Source organism: Leptonotus elevatus, chromosome 7 (genome assembly GCF_054856555.1).
Source record: "Leptonotus elevatus isolate MCC_2025b chromosome 7, RoL_Lele_1.0, whole genome shotgun sequence".
In the NCBI taxonomy this organism is placed as follows: domain Eukaryota; kingdom Metazoa; phylum Chordata; class Actinopteri; order Syngnathiformes; family Syngnathidae; genus Leptonotus; species Leptonotus elevatus.
This window is the reverse complement of record NC_141245.1, coordinates 5,118,923-5,142,627: the sequence shown is the minus strand read 5'-3', so window position 1 is coordinate 5,142,627 and position 23,705 is coordinate 5,118,923. Positions and strand designations below refer to the sequence as shown.

The window sequence follows — 23,705 nt, the reverse complement described above, 5'->3', positions numbered from 1 at the left end:
AGTCTGCCCATTCTTTTCTTATAATTTTGTCAAATTCTGCGTCGTTTAGCAGTGAGATGTTAAAACGCCATGTCGGTGGTGGTTTAAAGGTATAATCAACTTGTAGGGAAAGGGAGACTGGTGCATGGTCGCTAATAATAATAGGATGTATTTTTGTAACAGTTTTATCAGCAATAGAGTTATTTGTAAGAAAAAAATCAATTCTTGAAAAGGACCGGTGCACAGCGGAAAAGAAGGTAAATTCCTTCTTATTTGGGTTTTTAAGTCTCCAGCTGTCGACGAGGCCAAAGTCATCCATATATTCCCCTATTACTATTGTAGATTGTAATCGCCTTATACATGTTGTTTTATTAGAACGATCTATTAATGGATTTAAGACTGTGTTAATGTCTCCTCCAATAATAATAGTAGAGTTCGCTGCTAATTCAAACAGCTTAGAGAAAAATTCATGGAAAAAGGCCGGATCATCATTATTAGGGGCATATAAATTACCAAATGTATATATTTTATTAAATATAGTCACCTGAATAATAATGTATCGGCCCTCTGGGTCTGTTATTGTATTATTTAGAGTAAAGAGTAAATTCTTATGTATGAGTATACAGACTCCCCTTTGTCTACTGCTATAAGGGGCAGAGTACGCTTGGCTAAAATTCTTATCAATAAGTAATTTTTCTTCAGATTTTTGTAGGTGGGTTTCTTGTAGGAGGCAGATATCTGCTTTAAAAAATAAATTTTATTTTTTTAAATTTTTTAAATTATATATATATATATTTTATTTTATTTTATTAAACTCGACATCTTAATTGTAGTATTAATTGTTACTAAACACTAAACAGACTGAAATACAGATATTTTGACAAATTTAAGTCTACACGCACCAATGATGTGTGATGGTGACGACCCTGAATGTTGAACTGGTTAACACTCAAAAGCAATTGAATTCTTAGATTCTCTTTTTAGTCCAGATTTTATCCAACATGTCAACTGTACCACTCATTCATATGGCAACACATTGGACCTTGTTTTTACAAAAGGTGTCAAGGCTGGCCTCTTATATCCTGCAGGTCCCTGTCTCTGACCACTTTTGTGTGTTTTTTAATCTTATCTTTCGATGCGCTGAGATACGCTGTGGGCCAAACCACCACTGTTTTCGTTATATAAAAAACAACAAACAGTTCCTTTTAGCTCACCCTCCCTCTGTTTGTTAAACTTGACTCCATCTCCACTATGGGTATTATGTCTCCAGACCAGACCCAGTCTGGAGACATAATACGAGAAATAATACAATAAATTTCCCGGTTGGCCGACAGGGAACGCTGTTTATTTCAGACCGCGAGTTCATTTCAAAATCAGCAAATAAAGTGCTTTTATTATTGTTTGCATTTAATAACTAAATACTTGTCCATGATGTTCATTGTTCGGTTTCTTCTTTTACCACTACTACTTCGACTACATTTCTATATACAGGTAAATAAAATTCTGATGCCTTATCCCCACCTAGTGACAGGAAGCAGCAACATTTCTGAGGCACTGTTTACACGACATCTCGCACAGGTACCTTAAGTCATTAAAAAAGACAAGTGAAACTTTTTTAAATTTTGCATTTATCCCCTTTGTTTTCCTCTACGCTCCACTCTGGTTGACTGTTGTTTACAAGTATTTTTAGATGACAAAAAAAATGTATTTTTTGTTTTTAATCAATATCAAAAGGCCTTTTCCGTCAGTGGATTTTTTTTGAAGACCTTTTCTATCAGCCCTCTACCGGATTCAAGCCACAAATGCGGATTTTAACGTCCTGTTGATATAGTTGCATCAACCAAAATGAGCCTAATGGCATACCAACATAATTAGACTTTTAACAGAGGGATCAATAAATGTGCAAATTCAGCTAATACTTTTAGATACAGATGGAATCTGAAGAGATCGTTGGTCAGCCGTCGAATGAGTGCAACCCTAGCTTCAACGTGATGGGCTATAATCGCATTCAGGTCTATAACACTACAAATAACATCCTTGTGTGAAGGCTGTGGCCATTTTTGCTTCCATTTTTCTTATTCCACTTAGTATAGTAATAGTGAAAACAAACCCTCTTTTACGTTATCAATGTATTGTTTCTGTCAAGGCCCAGAATCTGGACGCATGATTAAGTGCGATGCGGAAAATTGTACTCACAAACCATTTGATTGGTTTCACTTCAAATATGTCAAGTTGAAGAGTGACCCAGAAGGAAAGTGGTACGGGAAGGAACGCTTTCTCCAAAGTTTGCAGGACTTCAAACGTAAATAATTGATACAGCTGTGTGACAGCTTTTGTGTGGTTATCAGAAATGACTGCTTGAAGAAGAGAAAAAAATAAAAATAAAAACATGTTGCAGTTTTCTCAGCATCACAAGAAACCTAAGCTTCACTGATGAACATTGGGGAGGCGAAACGTTTAAAATTTCATCCACTCCTGAGTAGGATGGTGACGTAGAATAGACACTAAAAAGTTGGTCCTTTATATAAAACTACATTCATTAAAAAAAATTAAAAAAGTAATATGCTTTCCAATTATTTGTAAATTGACACGTAGTTGTTTTCACTTTGTGCAGCCATTATTTTTTATTATTTATTTTAACATATTGGACATTGATATTTGTGTTTAACGCACAATAACAATAGATATTATTCTTGGTCCTGAACATTTATATTAACATTAAAAAAAATGTAAGTAAAAAAATAAGCTGAATTGATAATCATATCTTCCTAGAAAAATATGAGATGCAAAAAAAGTATGGAAAACCTCGGTCTGCCAAGATCACGTCTCCATGGGTGATGTTGTCCATAAATTTACAATTAGCAGTCAGATACTTATCACTCACGTGATATGAAATTAACAGTTCCGTGGTGACACGGCAATCAAATATTTGGCAGTGTTGTGATGTTTATAGCTTGACCATGTTTGAGCTCTTGCTCTCATACTGGATGGTCTGTCAATAAATATCTCAAAGCAATCTATGATGCATGTCCTGCCAAAATATTTTGTCAATACCAAAGGCATAGTGGCCTGTAGCTAATATAATGCTGTAATGCTACAAATAAGATGTTCAAGGTGTCTATGAATACTGTGGACACACCAAATCTGTAGGACAGATCAATAATGGGCATATTAAGACAAAGTTGCAGCAACGTCATAATGAGCTTTTGAAATTTGTTCAAGATACAATTATTGTTTTCCGATATCTCTGGGGAAATGAGGTTAAATACAGCCCTTAAAGTATGGAAGCTAGGAAGTCCTGTGTAGTATTTCCCTTTGTGGCTGTCCTCGAAATCTTCAGGATTGTTTGCCTTCATTTTCTGTATAACATTCTTTGCACTTTGATTTTCTTTTTTTAACTTCATAAGCTCTTTTTTAAGTCTTGCATTTTCAGTCTGTACCGCCTCTAATTCATTAGCAACTGCACATGGACACACATCACACACCTCTTCTGTATTATCTGCTGTGGATTCCAAATGGCTTAACTCCAGTAGAGTCATTGCAGCCTCTGTCTTTTCCATTTTTGCTTTTCTGTTTTGGAGTCGCTTGTGACACTGGACAGACATGGAGGGCGGTGCGCTTCATGGACTGTAGCCCAAGTCTTTATTGGGTACCCAGTCTGGATCAGTTTCATCCCAAGGATGAAGTTAACCTGTTAATAAAAGATCAAAATTGTAAAAGCATGAGACACTAGACATCACGCACTAAACATTTCCTTGCAGTAATTCATGAGTGAATGAGTTCATGAATCATCAATTAAAATTTCATTATAAAATCAATATGGACTGCATGTTAAATATATAAATAGCTAAAGCCCTTTACCCCATACAGTATGTCTGCCCAGGACGCTATGTAATAGAAACTGTATTCATTACTTTGATATTAATTCATATGTGAATTCAAGTAAGATTTTTATAGCCAGTACTATTTACAAAAAATAATAATGGAAATTTACTCCGGACAGACGTGCAAAAAATGCAGCACAGCACGACCTAAGAAAGAAATAAGAGTCATGCTTGTCAAGAAATCACTTTCCTGGTTTCATAATTTTGCTTTGAAAGAAACAGCAACGTGCAGGGCAGCGGCGGCATGCTAGCCACAACAAAAGACCGTGTATTATTAATTTTAATTTTATTTGTATTTTTTAAGGGCAGCGTAGTGTTAGAAGACTATCTTTGTCTTCTGCGTGTTCGTGTTGTTCAGGTAGAGAGATTGTTGATTTTCCTAATACAGACTGGAGATCGATGAACAGGACCTTCGAAGGATTTATTTTACAGAATATTCTGGACACGAGCGGGTTTACAAAAGCACAGCTGCTCCTCGCGTGTGTGTGTTTTCAGCGGGCTCCTCTCATTCTTATACTATCTTCAACCCCCCCCCCCCCCCCTCTTTTTGAAGAAAAAAGGGCGTTGTCATCTTCTTCAGGACCTTAGGGTAGACTGCCTGGTCCCAGGATGAGTCACCGGGATTATTCTGCCCGTATATGTGAACTCAATCTTTGTTGAATGATGTCCTCAATAGGGGGCAGCTGACACTGGACCAGTAGACGTGGTTTTGCGGTCGTCGTCAGGTGGTGGGATCGCTGAGCCTGAGGCGGATCTGGCGGCTCGTGTAGACGAGATGTGGAACCATGTGTCGCCTTTCCCATGCAAGCGAACTGCAGAAGATGTCCTCTCCGTCATCTTGTGGGGTCCAGTCCACCTGGGCTCAGACCATTTTCGTTAAAACACTTTCAACCATACATATTCACAATCATTTATTTCTGAAGGAGCATCTGGTTGTTTTTTTTGTTAGTTGGGAGTTTGTAAATGTTAGTTGTTTAAGTTCTGGAGGTCCTGGAACGTGCGTCTCTTCTAATGGAGCTGTTGGAGCCGGAAAAGGTCTGTTGGTGTGACATTCAAACAGAGTCCAGCCTTTGGCTGAGTTAAATGACATTCACATAGTCATTAATGCAACAGGAAGAGCTTGTAGCCAATTCAAATTTGATGAGGCTTGTGCTTTAGACAATTTTTCTTTAATATTTCTATTCATTCGCTCAACTTGTCCTTGGGATGGGGGATAATACACTGAACCAAATGTGTTTTAACCCCAATGCCTTTTCTACTGCTTGTAGATGTTTGTTTTTGGAATGGGTTCCATTGTCTGATAACATTTTTCTAGGAAACCCATGTGATGGTATATAATGATTAATCAAATGTTTTATCACGATATTTGCTGTTTCAGATTTGCAATGATATGCCTCTGGCCATCCTGAAAAGGAATCCACTATTACCAGCAAATATCTATATCCTGACACTGGTTTTATCATGTCAGTGAAATCCATCGAAATCACCTGCCCCGGAGCAGTCACGTCCGGGTCGTGAGTGCCCTGAGGAGGTTTATATGTAGGCATACTGTTATACCTATTGCAAACACTGCAGTGCTGCAGTTCACTTTTAACAATTTGTCTCATGAAAGGATGCCACCAGGTGTGTAGTCGTCTCAATGTTTCTTCTACACCAACATGGCATATTCCATGGGCTTCAGAAATTAGATTTTTCAATTGTTTCTGAGATGGAATACATTTACCTTCTTTCCGCCATATACCTGCTTCATCTTTTTCTCCCCCTTTGGACATCCACACACTTTTTTTTTCTGGACTTGCTTTTTCCTGCCACATCTTAACTGTTTCTGTGGTTACTTCTTGTCCTTCTCCTAATTCACTTTCGCTCACCATCAATTGTAATGTTGGGCTGTAGCCCGCCGCTTCCTTTGCCGCTTTGTCTGCCAAATAATTTCCTGCTGACACAAAATCATTATTTTTTGAGTGTCCTTTACATTTGATCACAGCTACTGCTTTAGGCAGTAATAAGGCGTCTTTTAACGCAAATATGTCTTGATGGTGTTTAATAGGTGTCCCTGTTGCAGTCATGAAGTCATTTTTTTGCCATTCTGCCATGGCGGTGTGCACCACTAAATGTGCATACGCGGAGTCAGTGTAAATGTTTACAGTCTTTCCTTGTGCTATTGTTAGAAAACCAAATCTTTGTTTTCCCATGTTCATAATGTTGATTATCAAACTCAGACAATGAGATCGGTGAAATCAGGATTTATTTTTACATAAGCTTATGGACACATGAGATCGGCTGAACTCCGCCATTGTTCTCCCGCATGTGTGACGCTCCTCCTCCGAGCAAGTCACTAGTATCCTTTCGTGATTCTTCAAACCCCTCCCCGTCTTCTTCGTCCAATCCTCAGCCGTTCCTCTCCTTCCCAGACAGTCACATGATACATCAATACACGTCACCAAACTTCCCCCTCTTGTTCCAAGATGTTGTTTTATGAGCCCCATAGATGTCCCTTCCCCCTTTCACAATGATGTTATACAGAAATCAGATAAGAGTTGAGTTGTTTTTCAGAGCGGACCTGCTGGCGCCTAGTAGAACAAAGGGATCTAATTAACACATTCGCTCTGCTCTCAGTACTGTGAAGAGAAAACCCCTCTGACAACATTTAAATTCTCACACAAAACTATACTGAGTAAATCAAAGCAATTTTGTCCACTTCTAAATAGTAATATTATGAATCAAACAGTTATAATTAAATTAATTCATTTCACTATCTTTAGTGCAGTTGTTACAGCCACTATTTCTGCTCGTTGAGCTGACTGTGGCCCTGTGAGTCTCTCTGCCACTATCATGTCAAAAGTTGTTCCTATCATTTGTCTTACAGCAAAACCTGATTAGAGTCCTTTATTGCCCTTAAAACAACAGCCGTCCGTAAATAACGTCAAGTCTGGGTCGTCCAGTGGTGTGTCGTAAAGGTCTTTTCTCTGAGTTTTCTTCCAAAATTCGCTGAGTGCAGCAATGGGTTTGTCCTTCCAACAGGCCCTCTGCCATGTTAATTCCTTCATGTATAAACAAAATGTGGGGTTGTGTCAGGACTGATTCAATCTTTCTCTGTCGTCCCCCTGTCATAGTAAATGCTTGGTTGGTTACGTACGGCATTGTACTGTGTGATGAACGTACTGTCAGCGGGTGATGTAACACAATATGAGATGTTTTCTGAATCAGGCGAGCTAATGCTGAAGCAAAGGCTGCATAAAGAGGATGACGTTGTTCATATTTTTCAAGAGGCGTTGATGCATAAAAGCAAACATGTCTTTCTCCTATCTCCCCCTTCTGATAAAGAACAGCAGAAACACTGCAGGTTTTTTCAGAAACATCCAGAAAGAACATCTTGTTGTAGTCAGGAATGACAAGAGCCGCAGCTGATAACAAGAACTGTTTAAGCAGAACAAAAGAGTTTTCAGCGGCTGGAGTCCAAAAAAGAATATGTGACAGGTTTCTCATTCCTTTTTCATTAACTAATTGTCTGAGAGAATGAGTCAGTTCCGTAAAATCCGGAACATGATGTCTGGAATAGTTGCAAAGACCCACAAAAGCCAACATTTGTTTGACATTTGTCGGTTTGGGATGGTGCAAGATGTCATCTTTGTGTGACGGAGACATACCTGTTCCATGTCTCGAGACGAGACGACCCAAGAAAGAAACCTAAGGTCGGGCAATTTGGAGTTTGCCTCTGGAGCACTTCAAACCTACCGAAGCCAGATGGCTCAAAAGGAGCTGTGTAGCTTGAAGGCAGTACGCCTCGGATGGTGCAGCTAGTAGTAGATCATCCTCATACTGCACCAAAAGAACATCCGGAGGAAGTTTGAGAGGTGACAGCAACTGTCGAAGGTAAGCATTGAAAAGGCCAGGAAACAACACAAAACCTTGAGGAAGCCGGGTGTAGGAGTTACACTCATTATTCCACGTAAATGCAAAATACTTCTGCATAGACAGGTCAAGAGGAATACAAAACAATGCATTAGCAAGATCAATGCAGGTAAAATGAGTGTGTAAAGGAGTGATTTGTGACAGAGCCGAGTGAGGATTGGGCACCAGCAGTGTAGGGGTCATAACTACAGCATTAATAGCTCTTAGATCATGCATCATTCAAAATTTACCAGTATTTTTCTTTTCTACTGGGAGTATAGGAGTATTGTAGTTAGACCTATCAATTTTGCAAAGAACCCCTGCTTTTAGTAACCCTTCAATAGTTACTGAGATGCCAATTCGTCCTTCTTCCTTCATGGGGTACTGTGGTACCCAAATGGAGTCGGGTTTCATTTTAAAAGTTACTGGAGTAACATTACATAGGCCCACATCAGTAGGGTCAGTAGACCACAGTGTAGTAGGTAAGGATTGCAACATGACACCAGCAAGCCTGTCAGATGTTTCCCTTCCATGATGTCGGTCCAAAAGTTGGTGTTCTAAAACAGACATGGATGCGAATAAATCAGATTTAATCCAATAGGCATCAAGAGATTTGGAATACAGCAAGTCTGTATGTAAAGAGGGTTGCCAATCAGTTGCTGTTGTGCAAGACAGGACAAATGGACCCAAATCTTTCGCCGTGTGCTGGGATGACACCATCAGGGAAACATGAGGATGACACGGAGGCATAGATGGATCAGGTGGATTTGCCATCCTATACCATTGTGATTGTTCTTCAGTCAGAGCAACTGAATAAGCCACACCGGGTTTGCCTGCAAACAGATCACCCACACGCAACTCCCAGGCGTTGTCATCAATCGGTCGAAACGCTTCACTGTACATCTCATCACCATATTTGTCATAGAAAAGAGTGCAATGCAAACAGTCAGATACCATATCATACGACCTGAGATTACGAACCCAAGAAGACCAAAGAGTCCAAAAATTCTCAGCATCCCTCCAGCTGGAGGAATCAGTGTCAATCTTTGCCCAGTAGATGTCAGCAGTGGCGCAGGTCATGGCGTGTTGAGGCACCACTGGAAATTGGGTGGAGACGTTGGAGGTGGAGTCACCAGCGCAGTAATAAGTATGTCCATCTGGAAACTGAAGAGTGAGCCCGTCCGGGCTACACTGGATCAACGGAGCAGTCCTTATGAGAAGATCTCTTCCCAAAAGATTCACTGGACAGTTCGGTGCGTACACAAAGGAGTGAAGCAAAGTTTGTGTGAAACACTGGGTGTGTACAGGAGTTGTCATATGCAGGATAGTTTCTTCTCCCTTGAATCCAACTAATGAAATGCCTTCGGCGGTGAGGGAACTATCAGGTGGCAATGTCATAATGGTGGAGTGACGAGCTCCAGTGTCGACCATAAATGGTAAAGAAGTTCCTCCCACCGTCAGTTCAATCATAGGTTCCTGCAGACCTTGGCATGTGAATTCAGGGCCCCATCATTGCGGAAACTGTCCACCAGATGGCGGCAGGAACTGCTGGTTTGGCACAGGCGGATACTGCTGCTGGGGTGGAGCTTGGGGCTGTGGAGCGTTCTGTGAATTACGAGAGAATTAAGAGACAGCCACCGGGTGTGGTCTGCACCGGGAAGATCAGGATTCACCTCCATGGCCTGCACAACAGACTTAGGGACACCTTTTAGCACCGCTGTTCTAAAAACTTGCGAATATAGCGCAGAGTCAGTTGATCCATTAAAGAGGACAACCCTGAATTATTCATCAACACTTCTAGTTGAGAAAGATGGCACGCCTGTGACAACAGCGCGCGCACATCCCCCGCTGTTAAAATCTGCCCTGTAGCCGCTCTCTGCACAGATCTCAACCAATTCTCATTGGGCGAGGTTTCTGCAACAACACACTTAAGTCAGAGGGCAAGTAAGGTTTATAAACCATGGCAGAGTTTTCTGTAGCGGGGTCAACTTTTGCCATCATTGGGGCTTGAAAAATTGTCTGAGAACGTGTCACTGGTTTTTGGGGAGTACTGTCTGAGAGACATCCGGTCATGCTTATGGCTTGAGTTTAGACAAGTGCAGAATCAGGGTGTGTGCCTATCACTTTCTGGACTGCACATTTTAGGTCGGCCAGCTGATTTTGAATCTCTGCAATGTGATAGCTGTTCATCAATGCACTAGAATTTTCTTTAGCCATTTCCCGCTTTTGTTGCCTAAACAAGTCATCTTGTTCAGCCTTCAATATACGGTTTTGTTCCGTTAGTTCATTGTCAGCAGCTTTTTCAAAGCGTGTAAGAATTGTACGCCATTTGCTGCGAATCAGTTGGGGAACTTCAGAGTGTCTAGTCAGTTCCAAGCAGAGAGCTCTCACTTGGTTCAGTTTCTCCTGTGGTCCTTCATTCATATGCAACACTTTGTCCAATTTTTCCTCCAATTGTCTCACAGAGGCGGTTACGCCTGCTGCCAAGCCGTCAGCCGCGGCTTGTACCAAAGATTCTCGCAGCCGAGGGCTACTATCAGAACTGTCACCATTCCAGTCAACTTTGAGGCTTCCCCCATTTACAGTCAATATGGGGGCTTGCACATTTTGCAGCATCTGAAAAGCCTCCCCATATGGGGACTCAGTAAATGGGTTAACAGGCGCAACCACACTTTCCGTGGGCGGCTTGGCATACGGCAGCGGCGCAGTTGGCGGCATAGTCACACTCATATTTGCTTGTTTCTCTTTCCTTGCTTCTCTGACATCCTTCCTAGACTGTTTCAAAGCACAACCCATAGCAATCATTCTAGCATTAGCCATCATCTTATCCACTTTTTTACAGTTTACTCTGACTTTTCTTCCTCTTATATATAACCTATTTGTTCTTTCTACTTCTTTGTCCAACAACTGTCTCTTCGTCACATATGCTTGTTCCACCTCTTTCATCAAATACACCAAACAAACGGCGGTTGACAATGAAGGAAACCATTTCCCCTCACAACAAGTTTTCATCCAACTATTCAACAATTCTTTCACCCCATCTCCATCTTTTTCTCTTTGAGACACATACAAGCGCACACGCGCACACACACAGAAACGATCTTGTGTGTGCATCACACACATTGCACATAACGTATACTCTTCAGGTAGCACTCTTGACATTACTCAATGCTAAATTTTGTCTACAGACACACACACGTAACAGGTATGCACTATACACTAATAACCATACAATTGACCCTGTTCATTTTATAACAAATAATAGTCCCTTAAAGTCACACACACCTTCTCACTCACTTTCTCGCACTCACTCACACACCTACACACACCCACACGCACACCCTCCCAGCGCTTTGTCACACATTCTGCTCCCCCCTCCCCCCATCTCTCTTCACACCCCTGTTTCATCCCCTCTCACACACTTATTCAGAATGGTTTGGTATTTGCCGTAAATTGAACCATTTCACTGTCCCTAAGAATTTTTCCCTTTATTGTGTTTTATTTATTATTTTATTTTAGTTACTTCATTGACGTTATTTTGTGGTACCACAGTTAAATAGGCCTTCTATTCATTCAAAAACATTGCTTATCCCCCCCCCCCCCCAAAAAAAAAAAATTTATAATAATAACAAACAAACAGACAAAAATGTCCGAGCCTTAATTTCTCAGAAAAACAAGGATTTATTATTTCTAGGATTCCATAACGGAACGAAAATACCTTGGGTTTTACTCAGATTCCATCAAAACCGCTCAAACGTCTTATTCTCTTATTTCCCTTATTTCTCTTCACTCAGTCATTTCGTATGCACTCATTTCTTCGTAACGTTACTCCGTATACAAGGACTTATGATTCTAAAACAGAACAAAATTGCCTTGTATTATTTAATGTCTTAGTAAAACTAAAAACAATGGATTTGCAATTTGTAGGATTCCATAATTAAACAGAACGAAATCGACCTTGTGTTTGAGATTTACTAATAACTGTTACCCAGATCTCATATACAATTTAGTCACAAATCAAATTAAAAGTCTCGGAGTATAGTCAACAGACTAGGAAGATAAATGTCCTCTTACCTTTCAATTACTGTGGCGCCAGAAGTTCTGTCTGTTGAAAAACACCTCAACCATAACCTACGTCTGGGTCACCATTTTGTTGGAGGACACTCTTTGTCTTCCGCGTGTTCGTTGAAGAATGTTGATTTTCTGAATACAGACTGGAGATCGGTGAACAGGTCCTTCGAAGGATTTATTTTACAGAATATTCTGGACACAGCGGGTTTACAAAAGCACAGCTGCTCCTCGCCAGTGTCTTTTCAGCGGACTCCCAGCATTCTTATACTATCTTGAAAAAGTATTACAACGCCTCCTTTGCCCCCAAGCCCCTTGAATGCGACACAGTTGTTTGTTGATTTTTTTTAACTACTGAAAGTTTATAATAATAAAGTTAGGTTTGTGTGAATGCCACATGTGTAAGCTCTAAGATGTTTTTGGAATTATGTTTTTATCTGCTTCAGGAGCTGAGATATCAATTATTTAGTGGGTATTGACAATATTGTTGAATATCCAGGATTCGGGGGGCTGGGGGGTAGGACTGCCGGTAAATTAAATTTCAACAGGTAAGCTGATTCAAAATTAGATGTGGTGGAAACTCAACTCAGACCGAGTTCACATGACATGCAAATTGAGGGAGTGGTTAATTAATTGAATTTTCTGTTGCTCAAATGGGAGTCAAATGGATAGTACGTGAGAGCTGACTTAAGGTAAAGACAACCCAACCAAACATTTTATGCATACCAGTGGGAAAATGTCTTCCACAAGCCCGATTACAGAGGTTTGGTTCCAAATCTGTCCCTTTTGAACAGAGGTCAACAACCTTTTATCATCATAGAGCCATTTTGAATGTCTCTCAGAGAAAATAACACTGGAGGCCACAAAACCCTTTTGACCACTAAAGTGAAGGTAAAACTATATTTATTGTTTGGTTTTATTTGTACCTAATTAGTAATAAATGAATAATAATAATAATAATAATAGCTGCATTTAACAAACAGGTTGCAGTCTGTTTCATGTTTGAACCGCACTGAAAATAAAAATATTAAGGCTTAATGTTCCATTAATATACCATTCTTCCATGCTTAATTTGTGAATCCTAACCCTAAGTAAGACGTTTTGTTGAATATTTCCTTAAAAATCGATTCGGCCGCATATCAAATTGATTCAAGAATTGCTCGCTGTAATATCGCGATATATTGGCGAATCGATTTTTTCCAACACCCCTAAATAATAATAATAATAAACTGTAATGTTGCATTCATTTATGAAATCAATCAACTGTTACAGAGTACACATTTTATTTCTGCATTTCAATTAACAATATAAAATGTATATTTGCAAAATAATAGTTAATTAAAATATTTATTTGACCTAGTTAATGGGATTTTTGGCAACATGGCAAGTTTATGCCAGTGTTTTCGGGTCAACTCATTCTCGCTTATATGCGTTCTTGCACCCAGTACCCTGCACTATTAACTCGAATAAGTTAGCAGAACTAAAAAAAAAAGTTAGGTAATCGGTTGCTTTACTTTTTTTGAGTTGATCAACTCAAAAGTTAAAGTTTTGCAGAACTTGAATGGTTTGATTACACCAAGTTAATTTTTTTGATACATGGTTACTTAGAAGCTTTCTGTTACAGCAACTCCATTATTCTCACTTAATAACTTATAAATGTTATAAAACCACTGGATTAAGTTAACAGAAGTCCAAACCATAAGTACACTGAGTGTCCTCACGAGAATCCCGGGAATGCTGGAGCCTATCCCAGGGCTGTCTTCGGGAAGTAGGTGGTGTACACCCTGAACTGGTTGCCAGACAATCGCAGGGCACACATAGACAATCTAGGGACAATTCAGTGTTCAATTAACATACCATGCATATTTTTTAGAATGTGGGAGGAAACTGGAGTACCCGGAGAAAACCCACGCACAAACGTAGAGAACATGCAACCTTCAGCCAGGAAGGCCAGAGGGCCGGATTGGATCTCACAACCTCTGGACTAGGAGGCCGACATGTTAACCAGTTGGCCACCATGTCGCCTGCTATGAGCATATGTTCATAATTTAACATAAATTCCTATTAATTTATTTAAACCAGATAGGAAACGGAGAACAAATTATCATATACAATGTCAACTAAAGGGCTAAAATAAAATGACAAATTAATAAGTAAAATAAATTATGAAAAATCATCTACTTTATGTTTTTAAGTTACCCAAAAACTAGTATAGTTCAATTTAATCAAAACTTTTTTAGTACAAATTAGTCATAAAAGCATACAAAGTTACACCAATTAAAAAAAGTTAAGTTAGTAGTAGTTTTCATAAATCTTTGAGTATTGTGTACTTAATCTATTTGATTATTTTAAACGCTCGGGTTTACAGTGTGGTGCATGTTGTTTACAAACATTATAAAAAGGTCTCCATCATTAAATTATACATTAAATGTTCACACAATGACCGGTTCTGGTTCTACAAGCACGCATGATCCAACTGGTACGGGAACGGTAGAATCAGGTCCAACCTGTTTATATGAGGTAAGACTCAAATACGTTCGATGTTCTTGAAGCAACTTCACAGTGCATGGTACAAGTTGTTGCTAAGGTTTACCAAGAGCACGGGCCAACAAATTTGCCTCTGCTGTTCAACAGTGCCGAAATGCGCATTTCTTGCATTTAAATGATACACTGTATACAAATGTCACTTTATTGTTTTCATTGATTTTTACATGATTTACAAGGACAATGTATATTGTGATAATAAAATAAAATATACAATGTAAAAAAAAATCTAAAACTTAAAACAAGTACGAAGTTTAAATGAAATGAAAATCATTCATAAAAATATTAATGTCTGGGAAGTAAAAAAGAAAAGAAAAGCATCAGCTCAGATATCGATCATTACGAACATGACAAGAAGCAGGGAATATATATGGCACCTTGATTGACAGTCAGCGGACAAACAGTTCATCAATATATCAATCCATCAGTCAGACTGGAAAGTCATTTGCAGAGTTGACATCAGACCAGAAAGGTGATGGAATCAAGAAAAGTTGGGGAGTTTGTTAAAAGGTACAACTGCCAGGGAAAATACAGATTAAAATCCATTCTAACAACCAACTCAACATAAGGGTGTAACTATGGAAGTAAATATGGTGCAAAACTAACTTGTAAAAAAAAATTGTACCTGTAGAAAAAAGTCTAAATTTGTATCTGTAAAAGTCGTGATTTGTACCTGTAAAAAAAATGTGTATGTGTATGTGTAAAAACAAACTTGTACCTGTAAAAGTCATGATTTGTGCCTGTACAAAAAAAAATTTGTACCTGTACAAAAAGTGTAAATTTGTATCTGTAAAAGTTGTGATTTGTATCTGTAGAAATGACAACTTGTAGTCAAAGAAGTCGCCACTAGGAGTCACAAGTGGTTTTTCTGCTGCTGTCCAGTCACGTGAGTTTTGCACCAAATATCTCGCTACAAAAGGTGCAAAACTGATTCGTACTTGTAGAGCGCCGTGATTTGTACTCATAGAAGAAGAGGGCGGGCTCTGGAGGATTTGGGCGGGCTGAAGCTCAACCTCATTGGTTGAGCGAACGACAGTGGATTGAACTCAAATGACGCTGTTAGAGTAGACAATATTAAGTATTGTACTCTTTGCGTGTTCAATTAACTGAATGGTGAGATTCTGGTGAAGAAGTCCCTTTGCAAAGGTATCAAAAGCTTTTGATGACAACAATTGAACTCTCTCAAACAGTATCTGTTCAGATTGTGTCTCTCTACTCCGGCACATCATTATTTATTGAAAAGTGGGTGAATACGAAAAGTCTCCTCCCATCAGCCCACAGTACATTTGTTTACAACTCAGTGAATACAAGAAAATCTTCCCCTTCTGTTCCCATGGGTATAAATCAGATTAGAGAAAAACAATAATCAGCCTGTGCCTCCCCTCTTCCGACAGACACCGGTACCAGACTCCCTTCCAACCGGCTGAGACCGGTCCTAGACTAAACTCCCTTTAAGATAGCAAATGGAATAAACCCGTTGCCCTTCTTCTGAGAGTGAGACAGATAATACAATTCTATTCATTGAGCCATACTGCTATAACTAAATCCAAAACGGCTAAAATATAAATTGAAACTGAAAAACAATGTTAATAACTCATCAACGCCCATGCACAAGTCCATAATTCCAAACAAACACAGTAGCCACACCAGTTTACGCGTCATCTTGGAAGAAGAGGACGTCCCAGGCGTGAAAATTTCAACATGGTTCAATATACAAACACCATGTGGAACAGCTTAAACATTGGTTGACATGCAGAGCACTCCAAGTGGGCAGAAAGAAAGAAGTTTTAGTATGAAGTTAAGATTTATTGTACGAACATAGCTCGTAATCCGGTGCTAGCTAGCTAGCTCATCTCATGTTGTTGTCACGAAAACTGAACACATTGAAGTCACAATTCTACCAGTGTATATATCTATATCTATATGTATCTATACGATCAATAGCTTGTACCTGTAAAAAAAAAAATACCACAAACTGCTGCTTAGTGCTTAGATGTGAAAATTACTATAGAGCTACAGAACCCCATTGAATGTTTTACAAGATAACCTTAACCTATAACCAAAAGTGGACAGTACTCAGCTACTTGTATTTGACTAACATTATATTCAAGCATCTGTACTTTTACTATCATAATAAAATGAAAACAAAACGTTTTTAGAGTGGATCTTTAAGCCGCTACAGGTATTTTAACCTCAAACCTTTATCCTCTGTATTTAATCATTTTATTTTAAATATTACAATTTCTTGATAAATGTCAGTATTTTGCAATGTATGTTTTGCAAACAGTTTTTAAAAAAAGGCTCTTACACTCTTAGTTTACTCATCACACACAGTACTCAAATATTTGTGCAAGTATTTTTTCTGCGCTTTTAATCTCTACTTGAGTAAAATTTTCCAATGTAACATTACTCTTATTTAAATATTGGCTATTCTGCTTTTGAAATTCTAGTCTATCTGTATCACTAAGATGTGAGCAGTGTCACTGTCACCTAGCTACTTTAACAAAAGTAACTAGGTCAAATGTTAGTTTATTTATTTTTAATTAAATGAGAATCTCATAAGTTTCAAAATCTTGCTCAAAAGGTGGAGACAACTGCTGGAGACACTGTTGAAGCATCAGTGAAAAGGATGACCCACTCCATCAGCAAGCAGCCAAGAGACAGGAGATGACACCTGGGGGTATTCCATCAAACCGGATTATGGAAAATTATTTTGCAGACCATCTGCTGATGTGAATGCATGTCAACCAACGTTTAAGCTGTTCCACACGGTGTTTGTATATTGAACCTTGTTGAAATTTTCACACCTGGGATGTCCTCTTCTTCCAAAATGACGCGTAAACTGGTGTGGCTACTCTGTTTGTTTGGAATTGCGGACTTGTGCATGGGCGTCATTTGAGTTCAACCCACTGTCGTTCGCTCAACCAATGAGGTTGAGCTTCAGCCCGCCCAAATCCTCCAGTGCCCGCCCTCTTCTTCTACGAGTAGAAATCACCGCGCTCTACAAGTACGAATCAGTTTTGCACCTTTCGTAGCGAGATATATGGTGCAAAACTTACGTGACTGGACAGCAGCAGAAAAACCACTTGTGACTCCTAGTGGCGACTTCTTTGACTACAAGTTGTCATTTCTACAGATACAAATCACAACTTTTACAGATACAAATTTACACTTTTTGTACAGGTACAAATCATGGCTTTTACAGGTACAATTTTTTTTTACAGATACAATTTTTCTTTTTTTTTTACAGGTACAAATCACAACTTTTACAGATACAAATTTAGACTTTTTTCTACAGGTACAATTTTTTTTTTTTACATGTTAGTTTTGCACCATATTTACCTCCAGAGCTAATACTTTTAGATACAGATGGAATCTGAAGAGATCGTTGGTCAGCCGTCGAGTGAATGCAACCCTAGCTTCAACGTGATGGGCTATTATCACATACAGGCCTATTACACGACAAATAACATCACTGTGTGAAGGCTGTGGCCTTCACACGTTATTCCTTTTTTTCCCATTGTTTGGTATCTATCTACTTCCACATAATTCATCCGATTCTCGTCGTTACAATTTTAACATATTTCAAATATTTAGGCCATTCTTGCTTCCATTTTTTCTTATTCCAAATAGCACAGCACGATATAAGAAAGAAGTAAGAGTCATGCTAGTCAAGAAATCACTTTCCTGGTTTCATAATTTTGCTTTGAAAGAAACAGCAATATTAGCATAGTACGAATTCAGAACAAATTATAGTGAACCGCACGTGGCTATGTAAAAGCAGCCTGGAATGGAGTATTTGTCAATACGAATAAAAAAGTTATTTCAGTAATAATGGATGACATCCTTTTTTATTTTTAAATATATTTACAGTGAGTCATACTAGTGTATGAAAAACAAAAAAGGACAAACTATATACAATGTTTTGAGTGTTTTGGCACACACAATAATTATAACAAAGTATTTACGAATACAAATAGATCACAAAATTGTAGATTTAAAATCAGTCATTGTAATTACCTTTAATATTAAACATGGAAAATGCAATATAACAATTATATAAGGCACAATGCATATTAATGGCCAATTACCGGTAAAAATGCCAGATTATAGCGGTCAGAGTTTAAATCTGCAGCCCCTTGTCAGGTTGATGTAACATTTTATATACAAAATCAATTTCAAAATAGGGTTAAGTCAGACACATACAATACAGGTACACAGATCATTCGTTCATTCAGCGGTAGACATGATCTTTGCACCATCATTCAACTCTGCTATTCTCACCAGCACACTTGTGCCCCTTAGCTTTAGCCTTACTTGGGAATCTTTGACAACAAACGGCACAGGTAAAAAGTTTCTCTCCAGTGTGGGTTCTTGTGTGTATTTTTAAGCTTACCTTCTCAGCAAAATTTTGACCACAAACTGAGCAGGCAAAAGGCTTCTCCCCAGTGTGGATTCTCATGTGGCTTTTTAAGTGTCCCTTCTGAGCAATTTTTTTACCACAAACTGAGCAGGCAAAAGGCTTCTCTCCAGTGTGGGTTCTTATGTGTCTTTTTAAGCTTCCCTTCTCAGCAAAATTGTTACCACAAACTGAGCAGGCAAAAGGCTTCTCCCCAGTGTGGATTCTCATGTGGCTTGCTAAGTTTACCTTCTGAACAAAATTTTTACCACAAACTGAACAGGCAAAAGGCTTCTCTCCAGTGTGGGTTCTCATGTGGTTTGCTAAGCTTCCCTTCTGCATAAAAATTTGACCACAAACTGAACAGGCAAAAGGCTTCTCTCCAGTGTGGGTTGTCATGTGGTTTGCTAAGCTTCCCTTCTGCATAAAATTTTGACCACAAACTGAACAGGCAAAAGGCTTCTCTCCAGTGTGGGTTCTTGTGTGTCTGTTTAAGTGTTCCTTCTGAGCAAAATTCTTTCCACAAACTAAGCAGGTAAAAGGCTTCTCTCCAGTGTGGGTTCTTGTGTGTATTTTTAAGAGTTCATTGTGAGCAAATTTTTTACCACAAACTGAGCAAGTAAAAGGCTTCTCTCCAGTGTGGGTTCTTGTATGTATTATTAAGCTTCCCTTTTGAGCAAAAGTTTGACCACAAACTGAGCAGGCAAAAGGCTTCTCTCCAGTGTGTGTTCTTGTGTGTTTTTTTAAATATATCTTTCGAGCAAATTTTTTACCACAAACCGAACATGCAAAAGGTTTGTCACCAGTGTGGCTGATCATATGTCTTCTCAATAGAGACTGGCAGCCAAAAGTTTTACCACACTGACAGCATTTCCACCATGTGCTTGCAGCGTGACATGTCACATCACCGTCAGACTGTTCATAGTCATCGGTTTGAGGAGAGTGTAACGTGTCTTCACCATCTGATATTCGAGCTAACATGCTGTCTGCTTGTGATCCTCCACGGTGGTCCTCGTCATCTTCTGTTTGTTGTCTTGAGTTGCTGCTTGGAGAATCCGCCCCTTTGTTCTCTTCATATTGACATTCATCTTCACTCTTCAAATGGACACCAGTCACGGGCAACTCTGTGAATTGTTCCTCCTCTTTAATGTATGGCGGCAGCTGCTCCTCTTTTTTTATGTTGGGAGGCTGTGGCTGCTCCTCTTCTTTAACTCGAAGAGGCTCCAAGTCCTCCTCCTCCTCTTTCACGCCAGGGAACTCTGGCTCCTGCCGCTCAGGACAAAGATATTTTTCACTGACGTCTGCGGGACACAAGATACACATGGTTTGGTAAAGACTGTTTATTGTGATGTTATGTATTTTATATTTACGATTATCACATGGGCCACCTGAGTGAAAGAGTAACAAAGCTGGCAAATGTTACGTATCTGTATTTTGTTCTAGAAATCACTCAACGTTACTCTGTAACCCCTGTAACACTGATTGTTCCGCACATAAATATAGAAAATATTTCAAGTTGTGAAATCTGGCATTCATTGACAAAAAGCTAACAAATGCATGCATCTGCATCAGCTGTACAACATCCTCGAGGAGTTGACGAACTTTTAATTATTCAAACTCTAGGGGGCAGCAAAGAAGAACAAATAAAGCCAGGGGAGAGAAATCAATTTAGCCAACAGTTAGTGTATGTCAAACCTAAATGGGTATTTTTAATCATTGTAATGGGCTTAGTGTCAATGTGCCATTAGCATAAATATGTGGCTATATGTAATATATTAGCTAATTCTATGCTAAGAAAAAAAAAGTTTTTTGTTTTTTACTTAGTTACAATCAATGGCCCAACTAATCACTTCTGTTTACAATATCAAATTATCTACTAGGCTTCCATCCTCCATTCTAGTTGTTGGTATGTCAACGAATCAAAAATAAAGAATAAACCTGCTTATTTATATCATTCTTATAACATTTACCATCAAAAATAGGAGCACCTATTCTTATCTGAGACATGTCCCAAAGCGACTTGAGAAAAACTGTAAACGTAAGGTAAAAAGTGCCCGGATGAAGGATCCATTCAAAATAGACATATTGTTGAAAAGTATTGATTAAATAAGTGACAAACCTGCTCTGTTCAACACAACTCGAGGCTGCTTGCAAAAAGCGTCCATCAGTTGACGTAGTCGCTCATTCTCTTCTTGTGCGCCACAAAGCTCCTCTTTGTACTTGACTTTCGTTATTGCCAACATTTTCACACGATATTCACGACACTTTTCGGTCACATTTGACGCTGGTTGAGCCAATATGTCGATAACAAACGCGTCTCCTTTTTTTCGGCGACAAGCTAAGATAAGATAAGCTAAACAAGGCCGAACGATTTTGACAAAAACTGTGTGATACGAATGTAACCAGACACAAAATGGAGCAGTTTGGCTTCAATAGAGTAGTGACGGACGCACAGTGTCGATGTGTAAATTCGTATAGTACGAATTCAGAATGAATTATTATGAATTAATAATTCAGAATTATAGTGAACCGCGTGTGGCTATGTAAAAGCAGCCTGGAATGGAGTATTGGTCACGTGAAATATATTCTACGGCAACTCCAGTTGGACAAATCTCGTGTCACGGGGTGGGGCATAACTTATATAAACGTTTGAGTCTATGTTCATTTGGAGAATACATTTTAAAAAAATCTTTGCATTTGGACGAATAAGAAACATGTTTAGGCCCTTTGTTGTAAACTCAACATCTTTGTTTTTCTTTTATTATTATTATTATTATTATTCTTTTTCTCTTTTCTAAAAGAGCTCAGTATTGTTCATTCGGTAATGTCATCATCATTGCTCTTTTATTTTTTATTTTTTTTAATATATATATATATCTATATATATATATTTTTTTGTTTTGTTTTTGTATGTGGGTTAGTATGTGTGCGTGCGTGCGTGCGTGCGTGCGTGCGTGTATTTGTTAGCTCACCAAAAACCTATTAGAAAAAAATCCCATACCGTTCACCTAAACCGAACACCGCCGTCAGGAGACCCGAGGGGACCAAAGAAAACAAAGGAAAGTGAAATCCAGCACCGACCAGACACCACCCACCGGGCCACCCACCAGAATTCTTCCCCAACCCCAGAAACATCTAAATTCCAACAAATCCCCCCAAAAAAAAATCAGGGAGACCTCAAGAGACCGAAGGAGACTGAGGAAAGGAAGGAAGGACAGACGAAGCTGAGTGAGATCCACAGACACCAGCCTCCACCGATTCAATGACCTGAGGAGGAAGCAGATTGTGTCTGAATTTCAATAGATGCTGGTGTGGTGGATCTGGCATGTATGAAAATCTCCACCAAAGAGGGGAGCCGTCAACCCCTGCCAGGGCAGGGCAAGCGCAACACCTCAGGGCCCCCCAGGCCGCGGCAGCGCCAAAGGACGACCCCCGGGCCCCGCCAGGGCCACCGGCCGGAGAGCAAACCCAGGAGCAGGAGCGCCCCCCACCCCACAACCCCCGCACCCCCCACGACCCCCCCGCCCCCCATCCACCACCGCCATCCACCCCAACCCAGCCCCAACCGCCCCCAGGTCCCCAAGCCCCCAGACACCCCCCACCCCAAGCACCCTCCACCCCCCCACCCAATAAAGCCGCCCCCCCGACCCCACCCGACCAACCGGCAGCCCCCCAACCCCCGACCCCCAGCCCCCGGGTCCCCCCGCACCCAGGCACCGGCGCCGAAGAGAGGCCGGACAGCGGAGTGGAGAGGGCAGCCGCGCCCACCCCACCCCCCGCCGCGTGGAGGGACGGAACACCGGGGGCAGAAGGGGAGATGGGGGCACCGGAGGACGGCCGACACCCCTGAACCCCAGGCCCAGCGGGGAAAGGCCCCGGTCGTCACTCCAGCGTTCTTTGTGAAAATTAACCCCTGTTCTGAGTCCGCCAGCTCGCCGACTGGCGAACTCTACCCCTAAACCGTGAATGTGACCCCACCCAGTGTATATACAAGTGTGTGTGTGTGGTGCATTAAAATTAGGAGCAGGTGAACCGGAGCCGAGGGAAATTATATTCCCACGCTCCGATCCACCCGCCTCCCAAGCATGTCACTGAGTGTATGTGGTGCATTAAAAAAAAAAAATAGGGGGGGGGACACGGACAGGGGACCGCAGCACTGCTCTATACCGCGGTCCCCAACCGATGGCACCCCCACAAGCCCCCCCCCCCCCCAGTTGTGTGGTGCATTAATATTGGAGGGGAGGTGTAGGGTGAAGACGGTGTTTCCACCCAACCCCACCCCCCCCCCAAAGTGTGTTATGTGCCCTATATGTCTATAAAAGTGTATTGTGCAAACCTAGTGTAGTGAGTTAAGAGGAGCGACCAGCCGGGCGGGGGCAAGAGGCGCACCCGCCCACCAAGCCCCCACCCACCCCACCGGGACCCCGGCGGGCATATGGGACCAGCCCGGCGGGGCGATAGGGCTCGCCCCCCGGATACTGGGGCCCGCCCGAGGCGCCAGAACGCCCACCGGAGCGGGGCGGGCACAACACCAAACCCAAGCCACCCCCGCCGGCCCCCGGAGCACCGAGACCCGGGCCATGTATGAAGCCCCCGGCCCGGGGGAGGGGAAGGAAGGCGTACCGGGGAGGGGGAATTTTTATGCCTAAGTATTTTAAATTACCTATAGGAAATGAGTAGTGTGGGTCCTGGCTTGCAGGGTTCCATGAATTTTCTGTAATAGGTAGAAGTGTTGATTTTGTCCAGTTAATAGAATAATCTGATAACTGTGAGAATTTAGTTATTAAGTTAAATACTTCCCCTAACGAAATAGCAGGCTTTTCTAAATAAAGTAAAATATCATCGGCATATAGATTAATTTTATGTTCTGTTAGCCCAGAGTGAATTCCTTGAATCCTTCTTTCCTGGCGTATGGCTAATGCAAGCGGTTCAATAAATAT

At 40.5% G+C, this 23,705-nt stretch overlaps 1 protein-coding gene and 2 pseudogenes across 1 annotated transcript; all 3 read right to left on the bottom strand.

Moving 5' to 3' along the window:
- Positions 1-2,120: 2,120 nt before the first annotated feature.
- LOC147170446 (uncharacterized) lies at positions 2,121-3,716 on the bottom strand (annotated as a pseudogene).
- A 1,840-nt stretch (positions 3,717-5,556) lies between these two features.
- On the bottom strand, positions 5,557-9,224 carry LOC147170445 (uncharacterized; annotated as a pseudogene).
- Positions 9,225-18,198: 8,974 nt separating this feature from the next.
- On the bottom strand, positions 18,199-21,324 carry LOC147170444 (uncharacterized). The gene is made up of 2 exons (XM_086080977.1): positions 20,885-21,324; positions 18,199-20,066 (listed from the first exon to the last, which is right to left on the bottom strand). Exons 1-2 carry the CDS (start codon positions 21,006-21,008, stop codon positions 18,628-18,630), a joined length of 1,563 nt encoding a protein of 520 aa, XP_085937103.1. The 5' UTR covers positions 21,009-21,324; the 3' UTR covers positions 18,199-18,627.
- Between the last annotated feature and the right edge of the window lie 2,381 nt (positions 21,325-23,705).

Bases quoted from the DNA above. Each gene is read 5' to 3' on its own strand.
- LOC147170444 (XM_086080977.1), bottom strand. From the start codon at position 21,008: ATGTTGGCAATAACGAAAGTCAAGTACAAAGAGGAGCTTTGTGGCGCA. The intron at 20,067-20,884 runs GTTTGTCACTTA...TGTGTCCCGCAG, and splicing joins AGTTGTGTTGAACAGAGCAG to ACGTCAGTGAAAAATATCTT.